Source organism: Aquila chrysaetos, chromosome 15 (genome assembly GCF_900496995.4).
Source record: "Aquila chrysaetos chrysaetos chromosome 15, bAquChr1.4, whole genome shotgun sequence".
Taxonomy (NCBI): Eukaryota; Metazoa; Chordata; class Aves; order Accipitriformes; family Accipitridae; genus Aquila; species Aquila chrysaetos.
The window spans coordinates 24,835,722-24,856,994 of record NC_044018.1 but is presented as its reverse complement, the minus strand read 5'-3'; the positions used below and the strand labels follow the sequence as shown (position 1 = coordinate 24,856,994).

Genomic DNA, 21,273 nt, shown 5'->3' with positions numbered 1-21,273 from the left:
GGGCCAGAGCTAAAGTGAATTGTATGGGTAGATCTTTTTAGGGTGTATTCAGTCATATTCAACCTACATTCTCTTCTGTGCTTACATTCAGCCCAGCAGAACTACTTAAACTGCCGATATTAATATTCTTCTAATATTTTCTTGTGGGTATGTTCAGTTTCTTTACTTTGTTGACACTTTCTGCTGTTAAGGCACCCATAAGAAACAAAATATTCTTAATTAATCCCATCAGTGTCCTCTTACTGGTCTGTGGTGTCTCTGCAGTCAGAAACTGCATTTTTTGTGGGGTATTGCATTGCCAACTCCTATCTAATTTGCTGCTACCTGTCACCCATAAGTCTCTTCATTCCAGCTCTTCAAGTATATCCTCCTACTGAATCTCTCTTAAGTGATTTGATGCTGAATTTACTCTTTGGCAGAGGTGTAACATTTGACAGTTCTGAAGGTTTTAGTCTTACATGTATTGACAAAATAGGTATTATACAGATAGCAGCTGATCCTTTTTTCCAAATACTGCTCTGTTAACATGCTTCATGTCTTAACCGGGCAGGGACAGACCTAGAAGGATGTCGGTTTTCTGGGCCTGCACAGCTCTTAAAGTCTCTTTGAGTATTGCTTAGTTCAGAAGCGAGATCCTCGTCGCAGTCATCAGTGTGCAGCAATGACTTTGCTAGGAGTTAACTGTGTATTAAATTTCTTCTAGGATTTTTATTGGGGTTTTACAACACTAAGTAAATAAGTATGTATTTATATATATGCATATAAAATTAAGAGCAAACCTAAATAGCATTTCACAGTAATCCTTTATGGTTCTCCTTTGCCTTGTGTTTCTTGGGCACAAAGTGAAAAGGCAGAGTGTTTATGAATAGTTTCGGAACTGGAGGGATGTATACACAGCAAAGCAAAAGCAAACTGGAGAAAGAAAGGGCTATGGGTGGTAAGAAATGCTTAAGTTAAACGGGAAAACGTTGGCTGCCTCCTTTATCATTAGAGTTTATTTTCCAAGAGAATAATGCACAATAACTTGGATCTACAGTAAGGTGTACAAAACACCTTTTGGAATAAAATTGGGAGCGATCACTGACAGCTGCAAAAACTTCTGTGAGTAGGTAGCAAGTGCCTCTGTAAGGAAGCTGCTGAATTATGGCCATTTTGGGGGTGGGAGGGCTCACTTACTACCCCAGCAATATTCAGTTTTACCTTAAGCCAGCTGTAGTGTTCCCTAAGAGATTGGGGAGGTAATTTGTTTGTCTCCCTGGAAGTCGGAAATGTAGTTAACGTATTGCATTTACATATGCAATTACATATGGTGTATTATGTTCTTTATACACCACAATTACAAATTTCTGCTCCTAAAAGGTGATTCTGTGATAGATAGCTTGATAGCTCTCCTCTTTCAAAGCAACCCTTTCACACTAGAGTGGTAGGAAAGCTGTTGTGCAGCACGGCTTGCAGGGTACTTGATTTACACAAACCAGTTTCTGGATGTTGGAGGCATGAAGTAGCTCGTTAGAGTATTAGCGTGGTGGGCTGTCACTATAGTTTTCTGTTTTCAGAACATTATTTCTGTAGTAATTAATTTTTTTAAATTGCCCATTACACTTGTATGCCATTCCCCCTGTGGTTGTATGAAGAGGAATACAATGCAAAGCATCTGCAAGGATGCTGACAAGTTACAGTGAACAGTACATAGCTGAAACTTTCATGCTAAGTCCATGGTGTAATAGATACCTTCTTCAGGAATGTTTAATAATACCAATGTCTTATTAAAGTGAATCAATTGGTAGATGTACTAGAGAAGATTTTTACTTTAAAGGCCTCCTGAATCCCCATAGCCTTTTTATCTCTTCATTAGAGTTTTTGTTACGTTTGAAATTTAGTAGAAAATGATTACTTATTAGTTCTTTAGTTTTAGCAGCAAATCCCTTTTATTAAATCCATTTTATTAAGATTTAGAAACCTCCCACAAGCATTTGACAGCACTGCTCTGAAAGATTCAGTCTCAGAGACCTACTGCTGGGAAGTTAAAAATAAAATTGCAGCCTGAAATACTTTTCTGGTTTAGGTATAACAATAAAATACTGGGATTATACTTGTTCTGAAGTGCTTAAAATGCATGTAATAATCCAAGCATTACAGTGCACAGAATGGCCTTAAACTTTTCTCTGTTCAAATATTTCATTAACGCATCTTTCCAGCTCTGAGCCAGTACAGCTGTTGTGTGTGGGATTAACAAAATCAAGTAGGAAATTAGCAAGAGAGTGCACTGTAAATCAAGGTTTCTTGCTGAGGACTTTCCGTTAATGAGCTACCATACCCTCACAAGGTCTGTAGGATGTGCAAACCAGACACAAATGACTGCTGAGTAAACTCTTAGTGTTATTTTTTAAGAATCCTAAAAAAAAAAAAAAAAAAAGTAACACTTTCCTGATCACAATACATGTGGCACTAAAAATGTTATACCACAGAATTTTTGCTGTGTTTTCGAAGCATAAAAATCTTAATGTTGGTTGCATCAGAATGCGTAATAAATGTGTGTCTACATTTTTGTCTCCATGTTGAAAGTATGTTTCAGAACAGCAGAAACTCTAATACTTTAGTATTTATATAAAAACTATAAATGGCATTCACCAAAAAGTTCTGAACACTCTCTGGCATTAAAACTGTCAGTCTGTTGAATTTATGGCATCAAGGCTAATGCTTAAATTTCACATTTGGATGAATAAGTCATACATTGTTAATGCTACATAACCTCAAATAATGATTCATTGCATAAAAAGATGGTAGGTGTCTCAAAAAATCCATCTATGGGGGTTTTGAATCCAGAGGGAAAAATGGTATAAATGCAATTTTACGTGGTGTTTGTAATCTAGAAAAAATACTATAAAATTAAGTTTACTTACAGTTACTCATGTAAGAATATATACTGGGGGAGGGAAAAACCACCAAAATACATCTTTTCCTTTCTTCTTTTTCAGGTCAGAACTGTGGAGGCTTAGTACAGGGACCAAATGGTACTATAGAAAGCCCTGGATTTCCTCATGGTTATCCAAATTATGCCAACTGCACGTGGATCATTATCACAGGAGAACGTAACAGGATACAATTGTCATTTCATACTTTTGCCCTCGAGGAAGATTTTGATATTTTGTCAATTTACGATGGACAGCCACAGCAAGGCAATTTAAAAGTGAGGTAAGGTACCTTTTTTCCTTTCTTAATTTCTTTCTGTCTCTCTGTCTCTCTTCACCTCTCTCTTTCTCTCCTGAATATACACTCTGATGATATGTTACCACTACATTGTGTTTCCTTAGTTCTTCCCCAGGCAAGGGGATAGCAGTCCCCCAAGATCTCACAGTAAAAGACATTAATCCAAGTTTCAGATCTTTATGGCCCTAGCTCATATATCAGTAGCATCAGTTGTACTTAACATTTGCACAGTTCAAGGTCAGTTTTGGTAAAGGCCCTGAGCACAGGAGTATTCCAAGTTGCAGTAGCTTATTTTTATTTATCTGTCTGCCGATGGAATCCAGATTTGGCCTAGGACCTTTTCCTGAAGGCACCTGTCCCCATTTTTTGAAAGAACTCTTACTGAGATCACGCTGCGCTTTTCTACCATGCCTACAATATTCGAACCAGAGGATGGGTGTGCTGCCTGTGCTAACAGTGTCTCAGGGTCCCTCACCGAATGTGGCACAGCAGAAGTGGTGGCCGATACAGTAGTTTGTGGGAGGCACAATCTCATTAGTGAGCGTTAGGCAACCTCTGGAAATGCTTGCCAGATTAAATCCTTCAGGTGACTATTGCCTACCTTGCAGATGAGTTGAGCTGTAAATTGTTTGACTTTGCCAAAATTGAAATTCTTCTGCATGTCTAAGTAAATACAATTATTAAGCAATTAGGGACCTTTAAAGGTCAGAAACTGGGGTGCCGTATATGTCCAAATACCACTGAGGTTACAAAAAGGTTTTATGGAAGCTTTTTGATCTTGAAGCTTTTCACAACTTCAAATTTTGATGGATCAGTTTCATTGGTGTCTTGCTTTGGGTGCCTCGGTCATTTGCTGGATCTGGACCGCAGAGCTGGAAAGCAAACATTGATTTCAGTGCTGCTCTGTCATTTTCTGTTCAGGCATGAGATTTATGGAGTACTGTAAAACACTGCTGTTAGTTCTGTTGTCTGATTACTCTTTTACATGTTGCTGATTTATATTATACTGCTAAAACAAATGTGGGAACATCACCGATTTGTTCCACATTTTAGTGGGTATCATCACGTATTTTTTGACAAGAACAATGTTCTGACTGATTGTTGACTCAGTTCAAAAGTTTTGAAAACTGTGGACAGTAGTATACAGCTACTGATGCTTGAGTTGCACAGGGTATGTGCTTCATTTACTGTACTTAATTGACCTTTAGTACTTGTATCACCTTTATACAAAGATTAATATTTCTTTTTCAGTCAAATGCTTTTATTATCAATAGCTTACATACCTGCTTGTTTTGCACTAATCTGTTAGTAGAAAATTGTTTCAAGGAGAAGCACCAGCTGATGTTCTGTGGGTATGAGCGTAGAAGACAGAAATACCTAAGTATGATCTTGATCCCACTGAAGTCATTGTAGTTGCCACTGATTTCAGTAAAACAAGGATTTCATTTCCAACTTCCAGCAGTGAAGCAGATATTTTATTTATCCTTGCTTGTATTTGCCAATTAGTTACCTTCATAAATGGTATTATAAAGAAAAAAGCATTCGTTAGCTTAGCAGCATACAGAGGTTAAAAAGGCAGAATTTGAATGACAGGTTTCTATTGACATGTCTCATACCCTGTGACATACCCTTTGTTGCACAAAGCACATTCACAGGTGTACCCCTCTACAATTGCACATTTCAAGACAATTCCCTCAGCAGATATTGGAAAATTATAGTCTTGGTTTTTTAGCTGACAGCATGCAAATGCAAAAGAGCATCTTGGAACTTCTGCTTCAGGGTATGCTTTTTTTTCCCATAGATAAAAATACTCTACTACACTTTGGGTAATTATATTTCTTTAGCCACCATGCAAAATCTGGAGGTTTTCCTTAAAAATAGCTGTGTAAATAGAAAGCTCTCACAAACTATAATAATTAAGTAATATTCATCCCATATTTTGTAAAGTATTTTTCAGCTGCTAAAGCAAAATTGGATAAAAATGAATAGTACCTTCAACTAGTTTACTGTGCTGCCTGAAGGACATTTTTGTATGCTAAATGTGCACCAGGATATACATATTGATTGTAAAACCCAAGAAAATATAAACATACATAAAACATACTGAAACGATAAGGGAAAGGAATAAATTGTTTTAAGCTGTTTGTGTGGAGGAAGAAAAGAGAAACAGGTAGTTGTAAGATGTATATAAGCTTCTTTGGTTAGTGCCTTAAAGCATATACTGATTTAAGGGAAAAGTTACACATGGTAGCGATCATAGGTTATTGTAAGCTATGTTATGAGGAGGCTGCAAAGTAAGATAGTAGCGGGAAGAACAATATAAACAAAAGATAAGGCACCAAAAAGAGCTATTTTACATCTTCCTATTTTTCTAGATAAAACCCAGCAAGCATTCTGTCATTCTGTGTAATTACTGAGATCTATGGTCCAAAATTTTCCTTAAAAAGATTGCTACAGCTGCTTTATTTTTGTCACTGTAAAGTTCATAGAACACAAACCAGGACTTGATATATATATATATGTATAATACATATATATAAAAAAATACTATTTCACTTGGCAAAACGTAATCCAGGAGTGCAGCACAGGCTGGGATCTACCCGGCTGGGGAGCAGCTCTGTGGAAAGGGACCTGGGGGTCCTGGTGGACAACCAGCTCCATACGAGAGTGAGCAGTGCGCTGCTGCGGCCAAGCAAGCCAACGGGATGCTGGGTTGCATCAACCAGGGCATCACCAGCAGAGACAAAGAAGTCGCTACCCTACTCTCCTCAGCGCTCGTCAGGCCACACCTGGAAGTCTGTGTTCAGTTTTGGTCCCCGCTACACAAAACCAGATGTGGACAGCCTGGAGAGGGTCCACAGAAGGGCCACAAAGATGCTCAAAGGACCGGGAAGCCTGCCACGTGAGGAAAGGCTGAGGGAACTGGGTTTGCGGGGCCTTGAGAAAAGGCGGCTTTGGGGAGACCTTACCACCGTGTTCCAGCATTTAAAGGGGGGCTACAAAGAAGACGGAGAGGGGTCATGGGTACCGGCTGCTCCTGGGGAGATTCTCACTGGACACAAGAGGAAAAGTTTTCACAACGAGAACAATCAGCCATTGGAATAATCTGCCCAGGGAAGTGGTGGATTCCCTGACACTGGACACTTAAGATTCAGCTGGGCAGGGTGCTGGGCCATCTTGTCTGGACTGTGCTTTTGCCAAGAAAGGTTGGACCAGATGATCCCTGGCATTCCTTCCTTCCAACCTGGGATTCTATGATTCTATGATATATATAAAAGAGGAAAAGTGAAATTTTAAGTATAATGCTACCTTATGATAATGCTTTGTAGGGTACTGTAGTCTTAAGTGTATAAACAAATGTAAAGTTAGGTAATTAATTTCACCATATAGTGTAACCAAAACAGATGTTCTATATTATTGAAAAAAACTTATTGTAAAGTTTAAGTGTTGCATTATCAGTTGATGGGGAAAGATTTCAGAATACAACCAAATTCTAGTTAAGCTAGGGAAAGATGTTATATGTATTTTTTATTTGCACTTTAAATTGTAAAGGAGTTGTCATTTGCTATGCGCAGGTAACCATCAGCATGCAGAATTCATATGGCTGGAACTCTTGTGGAGGGGAGATGCAAGTGTGGTGCACTAAGACAACAAAGTTATTACTCAGTTGTATTCCTTGTGAATTGTTTCCCTAAGTGAGAGTTGTATTCAGTAGTTCAGTGTAGCGCAGATGCTAGCAAATACTTATTCAGACATTTTTTCTGTGTTGTATGGATCAGATATAATAGTAAATTGTAATATTTTTAAATAGAAATGAGAAATGTATCAACAGGACATAGGGAGTAGGGACACAGGCCAGCGCTGAAGGTTCTCAGTGTATAGGCAGATGTGATCTGACAATATTGACCTATTGACACGTGTACTGCCGACAGATATGTTACCTGCCACAAGCAAGTGAATTCTAAAAAGACATTTCAAGAGTTTATGGATTTCAAAAGTCATTTCAGGGCTGGTTGTACTACATACCTATCTTCCACAGCTGAAAAGAGAGCAATGCACATTAATCTTGGTCTAAGTTTTGTTACAGTATATTTTTCCTATATGCAGAATTCCTGAATAGGGGTTTCATAGAGAGGTATAGGGAAACCATAACAGGACTGGGTAAACAGAAGTAAGCGCCTGTATCAAAACCTCTGTTGCTGAAGGGGTGAAGTGGGGTGTAAGTAAGTGGGGTGTTAAGACCTTGAACTGCTGATGTTACAAACATGGTGAACTATGTGCGATTGCCTTCATCTCGGTGTATGGCTTGAGATTCCACATTTTTTTTAGATGTCAGATACAGGTAAATGCTGTAATCTCTGTGTTACAGTATCTGTTGGTAGAAGTTACTTTTTTAGTATCACACAATTTATTTAAGAGTTAGTTATGGAAGATCTGTGCAATATACTCTGGAATAATCTTTGGAATTATCAATTCAATCTTTCAGACAGTCCTGAAAAACTCTTAAAAATGGATTCCAAGCAATTTTGTTTTTTCTTACACGGAAAAGCTGCTGACTAAATTATATACACTGATAGGAAAATGCAAATGCACAGAAATGAATATTTTTTTGTTGTGTCTATACACAGCTGTCAGTTATTTTGGACATACATGATAAAAATTATTTGGAAAGTTATTTTAAAATGTCTTCTTGCCTTCATGGTGTCTCAGGCCTTCTAAGCATTATTTAGTTTAGTATTTATTTTATTTAGTATTTATTACCTGCAGCCTAGGTAATAATATAATAGATGCTGCTTGTTACTACTCCTATTAGTTGAAATAAACATTTTTGTTTTAATGGAGTAGTAATGCAAATGGTGGAAGTTGCTAATGGAGCATGTAATAAAATAAAGCTTACCAAAAATATTCTGACAAGCATATATACCATGTATGTTAAATAGCAACATGTTCCCTCTGCTTTCTTGAATCATGTAGAAATAATAGGAATTAAATATGAATTCTTCACAGTACTCACTTTTTCCTGTCTCCAGCAAGCAATAAAGCATATGTATATTCTGCACTTCATAATCCAAGCATGGAGATAAAAATTGTTCACTGAAGTTAAAGTTTGGGCTCCTGTTTACTACAAAAACTCTTTTATCTTAACAAATCAAGATTTATCATGTATTCAACACATTTTAAAAATTTTTGTTTGTTTGTTTTTTGGTTATTATTTGTTTGTTTCTTTGGAAAACTATTTCTATCTTCCTTCTCTTCAGGATTAAGAGAACAGTGAAGCAATGAGGGGGTGATTGACTTTTCTACAGAACTGCTGACTGCACAAGCAAGAGCTTTGGGTAGTTTACAGTTCTTTATTTCTTTTTTTTTCCTTCCCCATGAAAATGTCATGTGTCTTTTTTTTACCTTTTTATTGCACATCAATTTCTCCAAGTTGATTTCAACGCATAGGATTTGTGTGTGTGTGTTGAGCTGGTGATTTTGTGAAGAAAACAGTATAGGAATGAGTACAGTAGACATCTTTTTTCCAGCTGAAGCTTACTTAGAACACAGAATAAAGTAACAGAAACTGAGCTAGTGTTCAAATTTGTAAAAGGTTGTTGAATAATTTCAGCAGGATATTCTGGTATTTTGTACATCTGTAAGAAAAGGAAAACAATTATTGTATGGTTATGCAAATTGATTACTGAGTTCTTGCCAGTAGAGATGCCTATCAATGACTATCGTTCCCCTTTTTATGTTAAATCAGATTTTTTTTTTTTTTTTTTTTTTTGGCTTTTTCAGCTATTAAAGTATTAGGGAGAAGGAATCATTTATAGTAGAGGGCTAAAATGTGATTCATTATATATTGCATAGCTATTTTAGGAAAGGAAACTATGACCCGATCAGCTAAATGCTGACAGATAGTTTCTGCCAACAGCAAAAAGAGCATGCAATGGAAGGAAAGATAATTTATGTGTGCAATACTGGCAGGTTCAAGCTCATATATGGCAATTTTTTTTCACAGGTGGATAAAAGGCAAAAATCCTATTCCCAAAATTGTTAGCTTCCCAACTCAAAATCTTAAGCTTGCTAATTTTATTGGCAAGCCTACATACTCAAAAGATTTAATGACAAAAATATTAAATATAAAGTCAAGTAAGGAGTCTGCTTACTAACAAGAAGCTACTTCGCCAAGAATTATAGGCCATATTAATTACATGTTTTAGGCTGATACTAAATGATGGTCAACTATAAAAGAATATGATACTTCTTTTTTCTAAAAACCATGGAGTATTGTTTGAACTCCCACCTAAGAAAATCCATTTCATATTTAAGGAACTATGATTTCTTGGAAAAAAAAGGTTAGATTCATTTAACAAGTCAAAGCAATGCATGAATTTATACTGCAATATTCTACATCAGTTGCTTAAAGCTTTTATAATGTAATTGTTTAAGTCAGCATGTTTTTCTTTAAAAAATGAATCTGACGCTCACCATAATGAAAATGTAGCTGTGCTCAGGTTCTTTGTCCTCTGTCCTTTGTCCTACCTCCTTCTACTTCTGTGGAGGTAGGTCTCTTTTTTTCATCTGACTGGCCGTAGTACATCTTCAGGGATTATACAGGTGTGACTTCTTTGCCTCTTCTGTACTTTTCAAACTGGACCTGTATAAGCGACAGCGGTGATTTGGTGCATTTGTTTGTAGTGTTTCACCATCAGAAGTATTCCTAGTAAGGGCCTCAGAAGGGGAGAGTTGTGATGTGGCTCCATAAAATGTTAATTTCTATAGTTTTAGAAACTTTAGCATGTGTTAGGTAATTGTACTGTTTCATAGCTATACAACCAAATTTGATTTAAGGGGATAATAAAAAACTTGGTATATAAACACCTTTCTAATGAAGTAGAGAAACATTGCTCAGTATTTAAAGATACCTCATAGTAGCCTGCTGAGAAAGACAGGTTATTCATTATGAATAGCTTCTAAGTGTTTCACGTGACAATGTTTTAGAGTAGATCTTTGATTTCAGATGAGGTGCACATTTGCTTCCCTTGTTATTTGTTATTGCTTATGGATATGTTACAATAATTAGTTATTCAGCTTGAAAGAATCATATTTATGATCATACTAAGCCAAACACCCATACATTCCTTGATTAGTTATTTTACAAAACAGACCACCTTGGGTATCCATTATCCAGCATTTTACCTACAAAATCACAGAAAATTGCAAGTTGAGAGAGTGGGTATGGATGTATATGTCCCTGGGTTTTGAAGAGCTCAGTTTACATCTTTGCTTTACCGAAAATCTCAGAATAAGGTTTCGATGTTACTTCAGTATTGGCCAAGTATAAGAAAATTGTCTTCATTGGTATATAATGTCTGCTTCATGTGCACAGGAAACTCACATGACCTACAATATTTTGTGAAAAGCCTCTTCGATTCTGTCAGACTGATGAGTTTGTAACCTGCAGAAGTACAAATACTTTTAAGATTATTTTTTTTTAACACTGCTCAGTACACAATTTGGCATTTCATGCTTTTTTGAGAGGGTTTTGTTTTTTCATTCGTGATGGTTTCTGAAGCTCCTAAAACCCCCACGATTTGGCATAGTAACAATATATACACATTTTGACACTTACTTAAATACGATAAATTCCCATACAATCTCACATTCATTATATTTTCAAAACTCCTTAGGAATCCATTCAGAATGCAGATAAACACAGTTTGGGGAATGACAGCTCTTGAAAGTTATATGCACCTTAAAAAGTCTTTCAGTGTAGCTTAGTGATACAGTTGACACCAAAAATTTCAGACAACTTTCCGACTAAACAGGTGATAACATTAACTTGATTGCTGGTTGTGTAAGGGATTTTTACTCTTAAATACATTAATTTTTCAGAGTGAGGGCAGTTGCTTATCTTTATTGTCTGTCACCTAAACATATATTACACATACAGTGTACATACAGCAGTTTAATATCAGTCTTTCTGCACCTCCCATATTGTTCAAAAAAAGACTCATTTTTATTTGAGGTGGTACCTGTTGAATTGACATAATCATGTACAGAAGCCCTGCTGATCATCATCCCTAAATGTTGTGTATACAGTGACTCTTACAACAGCTTTTGGTCAGAGATCAGTCCATTCCCTTTGCTTACATTCTGACTGAAAGCTAATAATTAAATTACAGCCTTTAGAAAATTTGCAGCTGGACTCCTCAGTGAGAAGAAAGTTAGTTGTCAAAATCTGGCCCCTTTTGAGATTTTTTACTATACATGCTTATTATGGGATTTTTCAGAGTTTCTGTATAACTGTGATGATAGATAACTTTTTAATTAGTACATAACCTGTATGCCACAAAGAAATTTTGACTGCTTGTTTGTTTTAGAGAGGATAAACATTTTATCTGTCAACTGGCATATTAAAGGGGGAAAAAAGCTTTATAAAACATAATAACTGATTTGTCATATTTCTGATGGATGTCATTAGGTTAAACTGTGAATCATGTTCTCTTATTGTCATCTGGTAATTACCTGCCTGTCTTAACTGAGTCTTGTGATTACTGACTGTATGATCCTGGTTTGGTTTTGGGTCACCCTGTGCTGGACCAGGATGTAGTGATCGTGGGACACATGCAGCACCATAAAGGTTCAGGCATTTGAGAGGAACTCTGCACTTTCTCTGCTGTGAACTGCTGCAGTGGAAACTCAGCATCCTCTCCTCTGTGAGCCAGTCACCCACAATCAATTCCACTTGAAAACCAAATTTTGTAGCCAAGCGTTCTCATAGTCTTGTAGCTCTTGGTATTACTTAGAGAGTTCCCTGAGTTTTCATCCTGTTCATATTCACAAGAGCATCTGCTGACGTTATTAGGGGCCTTGGGATTTGACAGTGATGTTTTAATGGAGACTTAAATACACTTCTGCTGAAGTCCCGGGTTATTCCTGCGCTCATACTTTCATTTGAGTGAAAACTATGTATGCTTATCTCCATTCGACTCAATGAATGTATTAAGAAAACTAACTAGTCAGTGGCTAACTGACTGGAAGCACATATAATGAGTGACACTGATCATAAGGGAAGTGAAGGCAAATTTTGATGATAGGCTCAATACCAGCTTGGCAGGGAACTGCACCCTTAGAAGACTTCTTACTGTTGATTGTTTGCTCTTTTCATTGATTTATCAATGTTTTCTTCTACCTGCAGATCTCATTTATATGTTGCTGTCTTTCAGAAAAAAGATAGTTTAAAAAAAAAAAATTATTTGCTTCTCTCCCACCCCCCCAACACACACTTATGCACTGTGGTTTTCTTTGCAGAATCTATTGTGACCAGTGTCATGAAAGAAAAGTAAAATGGCAAAGAAAAGAAAATAACAGATGCCAATATTACACTGCGTGTTTGTCTTAGTTGCTAAGACAGGCTAGTTCTCTAGGATTCTGAAGTTAAATATGCATAATGAGGCCATAAGTAACAACATTATGATAAATTTTAGTACAAATTCATAGACACTTTAAAAATCCATTTAATATTTTTAATTTCTTGAGACAATTCTTTAATTCATGAATTAGAGAAAAAAGTATGTTGTAGATCTGGTTGGTGAGTATGTTAAAGTTAAGTCTAATAAAAAAACACATAAAAACTGTTCTTAAAACTTGTAATTTTTAACAATTACATTTGAATGCTGAAATTAATAGTCCCATAGGTAAAATTTAAAAAAAAACCAAACCCCAAACCAAACAGCTAATTTTAGCAATTTTGTTTAGAGTATTGAATTACAGAACAGCAAAGCACCATTTAAACTGATAATTAAAATAATGAAAAACAGAGGCTGCAATAATCCCATTGGTCCAGAATAATTCCTATTGATAGGGTTCTTTGAAATATACCTATAGGTATTAAAGTTTCCATTACTCAAAACATAGCCTCCTAAATGCTGCCTGCAAAAATGTCCTTAAAGTATGTGTGTGTGTCCTTGTGCATCTTTTGACACAACTTTCAGCTTGATCATACCTCTCAAAATAGTACACAGATTTGAATTCCTTTTATTTTTCCCATGGATTTTTAAAGCAACTTTCAGCACTTTCTGTGGCTTCCATTGTGTTATTTTGTTGAAAGTGAATTTTATCTCTCATTTTCCACAATGGTAGAATGACATTAGGATTTTCTCAGTCACCCTTTCCTCACCCCTGGAACTGAGCTATGTTATTTACTGTTTGGGTGAGGAAAACCTTTCATATTCATAGGGCTCACAGACAGAATAACAAGAATATTGTGGGGTGCATGGGGTGAGGAGGTGAGAACCAAGGAATAATGGCAGGAGGGAAGAGAAAGGGAAGGATACCAGGAGCAATGTGTTAAAAAGATTATAGGTATGCTAAACCATGCATTTAGGCATATATACCTAATTTAACTCCTGCACTGCAAGACTGTAATTTAGTATATAAATTGTCTCTCCACTGTGTCTACTGGTGCGTCAGGTAAGCTCGGGACTGGTTTTGTCCTATGTCATTGCAGAATATATGGCTGAGTTACTAATTTTGGTACAAACTGTATAAGCATGGGAAACTTGGTTAAGAAGTCCCCATTTGTAGTAGAGCAGATGTATTATCAATGACAGGTGGGATTTTTTTTTATGTAAAATTGTTCACGGCAACTTATTTAACTTTGATGTGTCTTTCAACCAAAATAGCCAGCAACAGATAGGTTAGGGGATTCACTTGAGAAGTACGGAAATCCAGATTTAATCTCCTGAGTTGCCTGGTTGAAATGAAGGACTTTGATGGTAATGTCTGTCTGAGTCTCACTGTCTCCTTTTGGAGCTGTTCTACTTCATCCGAGTAATTAAGCATTTATGGCATCAGAAAGGACGAGCAATTTGGTACTGTATTCCACTGGCTAGGGATTCTCTGGGAATGTGGGTGAGACTGATTGCTCCTATGCCTTTTTCAGGTAAAGTGGAACCAGAGTGGGTGCCCTGGCCACCAAGCTATAGGCTACTTTATGGTTGGATTTGTCTTTGTTTTTTGAGACAGACTGTGCAAGACCTGATGTCTAATGGTAAAATGGATTTAAATACCACCTTTTTTTTCTTTGTGTAATTACCTGCAAAACCTCCTAACTTTAAAAGTCCTTTATGCCCAAGGTGTATCACATTTTTCAAAGTCAACAAGTGCAAATGGTCTCTTGAGTTACAACCTTCCTGTTGCTTGCCGAAGGGTCAAGTCTAATGCTGCCAAAGGCATTGTGAACGCTTCTCCTAACTAGTCACCAAATGAGCTTAGGAAGTTGGGAAGCATGTATCCCAAGAATCTCACCAAACATTTGGAGTAGTAGGCCCTTCATGAGTTTACCTTTCTGTTCTGCGTATTGATCTGCTTTTCCCAGAGAAACAGACAACTGATTTAGTCTACCCTTAGTGAGCATTTTATCTAATCACTCTCAGCTTCCCTTATAGTCAATACAGAGAATCGGGCAATTTTAGAGTAATTTATCTAATTTATGTTACACATCAATTTTAGGTTGAGATGAATTATACCATAGAAATGCTTATTCTCTTCATTGGCCATAAAGATTTGATTCTGAGCAAATTCTAGAATATGTCCTTCCTGTCAGTATAGAGCTGAAATGGGCATAGCTCATGCTTTCCTTGCAGCTCCTTATTTTGAAAAGCAGGTGCACTATAGAAAAGATACCTTGGAGTATACCTTGGAGATACCTCCTGTCTCAGTCTTTAATCTAAGCAACCCCATTGTATTACAACTCTAAACTAGATTATATGTACCAAGAAGAACCAGTAAACACTTTTAAGCATATTAGAAGCAGCTTTTTCTTCTTTCTCCTTCCTCACACTCCATTCTCCTTAATCATCATGAAGGACTGTTTCTGACTGATACGCTGGTCTCTGTGTAGGAACAGGTGGGATGGAGTTTTTTATATATTCTTAAACAGGTTGCTATGTCCAGTTTATCTAACTTCAGATATTTATAATATTTTACAAACCATATATTTCTCTTCATGCTAAAAAATACGCAATCATAAATATACCTTATTTACCATGCAGGAATTAGCTTGTTTGTGGTAGGTCATAGCCCCTGAGCAGAATAGGCAGATGTAATGTGTGGAATGAAGTACAACTCAACACACTGTAGGCACTATGAGGCACTTCTGAGGGGACCTCCACAAAAACACATAGTAAGACATTTGTATAGCCTTAAAGGAAAAGTTAATTTGTATGGCATATTCTGGATTTATTATAGGCTTCCAAGAAAATGTTACCATCAGATCCAACCAAAGAAGATGAGTTTTGCAGTTAACAGTCAAATACAAAGCTGTATAGGGTGTTTTTATTCCCTGGTTCACTTCCTGGAAGCATTTGCCACCTTCACCAGGAGAGATCTGAGCAAATGCAATCTCTAGACAGTATAGATATTTTTATATATTTTACATAAAGAGCTGGCTTCATTACTCCTTGTTTTACCTTTGTGATACATATCTCTCTTAAAAATCTTTTACAGAAACAGAAAGCAGGTGGCAACATAACCTAGGCAACTCTTTTCTTCTTCAGCATCCCCTGCTTACTGCATTACATTCATTATTACTTCAGTCAGGTGAATCACCTTACTAACTTCCATCAAATTTTATTTCATTTTATTAGAAAATTGTGTAAAAGTCAGTTATACCCTTTCCAGGAATGTCTGCCCCTCTTTTCATACCAGATCCATTGGTGCGGTCAAAATTAGATGAGCTTCTTAGAGCAAGAATCTTGTCCTCTGACACCTTTGTTAAATGTTACGTCCACCTCCAGTACGTTGTAATGTGTTTAATGTAGAAGAAACGGAGGAGGATTGGTTTAATGTGAGACCACTGTTCTTATGTTTGGTGGGTTCCTGTATGATAAAAGAGAGCTCTTAATAGATGCATATGCAAGTTCTGTGTCTGGTGGCCTATTAACACACACCTTGTTAAGGAGAAAAATCTGAGGGAGATACTGAGTATTTCAGATCTATACTATCCTTTACTATACTTAAAAATTGTTACAGTTTGGTGTTATAATTTTGAGAGCTTCCCTCAGAACTTTTCCCAGAAAGGAAAGTGAGACAAGATCCTTGCTTCATCTGTGGTGATGGAGTAATGAGGTAGGGATTCCCAAAAGAACGATGCAGGGATTTCACTGGACCATGTGTTCGCAAATTTAAGGTAAAGAGAAGAGACATCCTCTTGTCTCATAGTTTATGAATTATCCATCATAAAATTGATTAAACTCTCCAATTAAAAATACAGTTTTTTTCTTTACATTTAAGGTGCCATATGTCAGAAAATTAAATCAGAAGTTCTTTAGTTACAATGAATGCAATAATTTCTATACTTTTTTTGAAAGTCAGCCTTAGTTTTTTTGCTAATTGCAGGATGGTTAGGCATTATCTAACAACAGAAATTAGGAGAATTATTTACCTTATGTTGGAAGGAGAATACTGCAGAAATCACTGATTAGTAGCATAACTTCATGTAGCAAGAGGTGAAGAGTTAAGGGGGTGATGTGGAAAGCAATCAGAGTTAAAATTTGTAAAACAGAGAATTGTTTTAAAAGGTAAGTATTCCTTCTGTTTATTATGACAGAAGCACTGACTAGAGAAAACAGTGATGTTAAATGGAAATATGCTTTAAAAAGTCCAAGGCATTATTTCTTTGAGGAATTAATTCCACAGGATTTTGGTCAGAGTACAATTCATGTGTGATATTAGATATGTGAGACAAACATGTGCAGCCAGGTTAGAAAATATCAAGGGAAATGGTAAAGTGACCATCATTTCATACAACTTAGCCAGGCCACAGTGCTGGGAAGTAAACATCTTAGTCCATATTTGTCACATTTGATTTTATATGTCATGTCTTTCAAAGGCTGATGTCAGTCAACAAATAACATAGTAAATGACTTAGATTGCTAACTTTTGTTTGAAAACGTATCTCCATGAAACTATGAAACCAAATAGTGGTGCTATTGTACATATATCAAACATTCCACCAATCACTTTTATGCTGCACATCATTTTATTTACTAATTATAATAGGAAAGAGTTAATTAAAAAAGTATACCTTTTTCTTAGTTTTGCTTTTTCTTGAAAGAGGTAAAACACTGAAAAGGAGTTTTAAAAAAATTGTAAAGTGACGTTGAAATTTCAAACAGTCACTGAATAAGGTTAGCATCTCTCTGTACAGTAAAAGAAGAATATATTGTTTGGAGGTTAAAAATTACAGTGTGGAGTCCTTCAATAAATGTTCCACAGCACACAGAATGCAAGGCTCTTCCTGGCATCCAAGAAGAAAACCTCTTCTCCCCCAGCCATAGCTTCATCTTTTTTTCCTGTATAAATCATGGAAAATGGATGAAACTGAGAAGAGGATCTGTTTCCTTATAAAGATGACACACCAAGGCATCAAAATTTCTGTTGTGTGCTACAAGCATGAAAGAGCAAATTGAGCGTAACAAGTAAACACAAGGATCATGAATAAGATTTTTTGTTTGTTTGTTTGTTTCTTTTTAATGTTTTGGGGCCTTTAGCCAAATATTCTAATGTCATGCTGTGTGAAAAAGATGTTCGTTTCTCTGCTTGCTGTGAGATGTTCCAAGTTTGGAAGAGGTTGCCACTAAGGGAAGAAAAAATGATGAAAGAATACATTAGCATGAATAACTCAACGTTCTCTAGTGAGGAAAGAAAAGCAAGTTATTTACATATAAAATAAAAAAATTACACTCCAGCAGTGAATGAGTATCTAATATCAGATTGAAAAGGGGCCAATTTTAGGCTCATGCATGGGAAGTTTGCATGTGAATTCCTTACTTAAAATGAAGGCAGTTGATCACAGCATTCAGTGTGTAGTGACCTACCAGTGCATACATTGACATCTGTGACTAGAAACAAAATTATGCAATTGTCTAGCAAATTGAATTCTAAACATGATATCAGTTAAACATCTTATTAATAAAGACTAAGATAGTTTATATTCAGTGCCATTTTAGAGGTGTAAATAAGACCATGTAACAGGAGTAGAAACTGTGGCTTCAAGGGAATGTTGTGGATTGTGCTAGTGGCTGCACAGCAGCGACAGAAGTTGGAAGGGCCCAAAGACCAGTGTGACTGATAGTGCCACTGCCTGCCCATTGTCCAGAGGATCCACAGTTGGTCTGCGTCTGGCTTTTTTTTTTAAATCCAAGGTTTCCTGAGGCTTCTGTCTCCATCTACCTGAAGAAATTACTTTTGTCTCAACTTGGGGCTTAGGTGGCCCCTTTAATGTTTTACCTTTTTTTTCCTGGTCTTATTTCAGATTTCCCACCCATGATCTTCCCACTCCTGCCAAAATAAAACTCGCCTCATGCACTTACACTTTTATCATTTTTTTTTTTTTGTGAGTCAGCAATTGAGAAGACGTGGACCTGGAGAAAAAAATGAAAGATAATGCATTTGAGTGGACACAAACTAGGTCTGTGGAACTCTGAAAATTAGAGACAACTGTGTTCTTTTTTAAATTCCAAGAAGTCTAGGATTCAACAACCAAAAAGCAAACAAACTCCATAGACAAACAGGATTTGTCTTGCAAAGATTTAGAGGAGAAAAAAGTACTCTATTCACAAACTAGGCTTTCAGAATCTATCTTTCTTCAAATGTTTACTCCAATTATGACACTTGGGATGAAATGGAAAAGTACAAAACACATATGAAAGGGACAGTTAATTAAATAACATGAATTCAAATATATGTTGATGTGGATCTTAGGGAAGGTCTAGTTTAAAGTATACAAAGCATTTAAAGAACACTTTTTCTACATTAAACAAAATCATAATAGAAGGATTCCATGAGAAAAATAGAAAGCCACAGCCAGGAATTTGGAATCCCCCTTAAAATGCTGCTTCTGAAATCCTCATTTTCAAATGCTGCAGTTTTCCCACTCCTAAGGTGAGAAAGAGCAGAGGAGCAGAAGAATGGTATGTTATAGTTGTCATAGGACTACATTATACCACAGACTACCAAAGATATACAATGCCAATGAAACTAGAAAAAGGAGATGCAGTTCCTATGGATTTAGGTAAATAAATAATTTGTGCAACTACTGAATTATATATTTAAAACATTAAAATAAAGTACTAATTTCTAACATTATAATAAGGAGCACAGTGATTTGTTTTATAAAAGCCAGTTTTCAAAGCTATTCAGCATATTTGGCAACTGTTCAAGCTTGCTTTCACAGTATAGTCTTGTCCTCATTTATTTTTTGTTGCTGCAACCATTAATCATAGGTTCTCTCATTCTTTTCATAAAGCCTTTGTCAAAAGGAAAGCTTGTCAACTTTAGCATTTCAAGATATAGAGCACAGAAAGGAAAAGTTATTTTAATATTTTACATTCTTTAGTTATTAGTACTGTTCCACTATTTTCTCTTTGTCTGTGTTTCAAATCCTCTGTCTTGTCACTGATGGAGAGAGAGGATTTTTTCTACACCCAGTCTAAATAAGTCTTTGCAAGCTTATGAGCACAAGATAGAGCTGATAGTGTCTACTTCTCAAGAGGAATGCATTAACACATTCTTGCCCGTAAGCTTTAATTTCCTATGCTCAGAGATGTTGCTCATGTGTAGGAAGACTCTGCCTAAAAAGAAGGACGAATATGCTTAGCTAAAGCTTTAGCTAAATCTATCATGTTTCATGGTAATGATATTTTAGGAATCAATATATGACTTTAAAATTGCTTATTTTACATATTTAATATAATTAGAGGCATTTGACATCACATTGTAGAAGTGAATTATGACATATACTGGTACAATATTGATATGAGCAGAGAGTTTGAGTCATTTGATATACAATTTGAGATTTAATTATCATAAGAAATTTACATAATGACCTTATGCTTGATTTTTCAAGTGGACAGCTATAAAGTTGAATCCAATAAAACATCTTTGCCTGTTTTAATAGTCCTTACTGGCTGTATTTACATGCTGTATTGATTAGTATGAAGGTTTAATAAAGTTTATTCATTGCAGAATTGAATTAAAAAGACTTCACACGTTATTGTATTACCTTGGTCAAATTTTATATTTGAAATTGCTTAATTGGTCAAGTATTTCAGTAGTTCATAAACCCACATTTAATTTGAGAAAAAAAAAACTATGGAGAGAATAACTCCATTACACAATGCAGGGTATGCTACATTACTTAATGAATGTACCTAAAAAGCCACATGTATCAGAAATTCAAATCTAAGTCGCCTGAAATATACTTGGTTGGGGTCATTTTAACTCAATTTAACTCATTGTTTTCTTCAAAGAATGGAAATTTCCCATTCATTCTATCATAATTCAGTGCGATTGAGTTGAAGTAAAAACCTCGGTCAGACAGCTAGCTCTTAGAAACAGGTGACTTCCTAAGAGATTTTTCTGCTTTTTAAAATATCACTTAATCTTTGCTTTATTCTTTGTGAAAAATAGCGTTTTCATTAATAGGTGTTCTCTTGCTAAATGCTTTAATGTTTATAAGATTGTCAGGGATCTTTGAGTGGAAGCTGTAGAAGTATAAAATATTATTAGTCCAGGCAAGTAAACTAATTTTACTGTTCCTGTATCAGGATTTCCATATCTATAAGATGAAGTTGCTTTCCTTTGGCAAAAGTGCTCTGAGATCCTGTTTCCAGACCTCTCACATTCCTTTGTTGTTTTAGAAAACTCTTTTCAAAATGCTAGGTCTGCAAATCTGTATTTTCTGAGCATCTTTTAACTTTATTTATGCTTAAAGGTTTTTGGAGCCTTGGGACCATAATCCAAGGGAAGCAAGCTGCCAGCACATGTGGAGCTTCCACAGCTCAGCAGTAAGGCAGTCTAGTATGTGCTAAATCAAGTCTTTTGTTTGTAATTGTAAAGACAGATCCAATGAAGGCAGCTGTACTAACACTAAAGTGACATTTATGGGCAATAAAAGACACACTTTTGACGTAACACCTCTTGGATCTTTGAACGGAGGAAATAAAGTGGATATAGAGCAGTAAGTATATTACCTCACAGCAAACGAACGCATACAGCAGAGGCATTGGG

At 36.1% G+C, this 21,273-nt stretch overlaps 1 protein-coding gene across 1 annotated transcript in view; it reads left to right on the top strand.

The window, feature by feature from the left end:
• The window catches only part of CSMD1 (CUB and Sushi multiple domains 1), a 1,239,551-nt gene that overhangs the window by 223,166 nt on the left and 995,112 nt on the right, over positions 1–21,273 (top strand). The window contains exon 2 of the mRNA XM_030037616.2: positions 2,979–3,195. Coding sequence (XP_029893476.1) covers positions 2,979–3,195 — 217 coding nt within the window. The remainder of the gene's footprint in view (positions 1–2,978; positions 3,196–21,273) is intronic.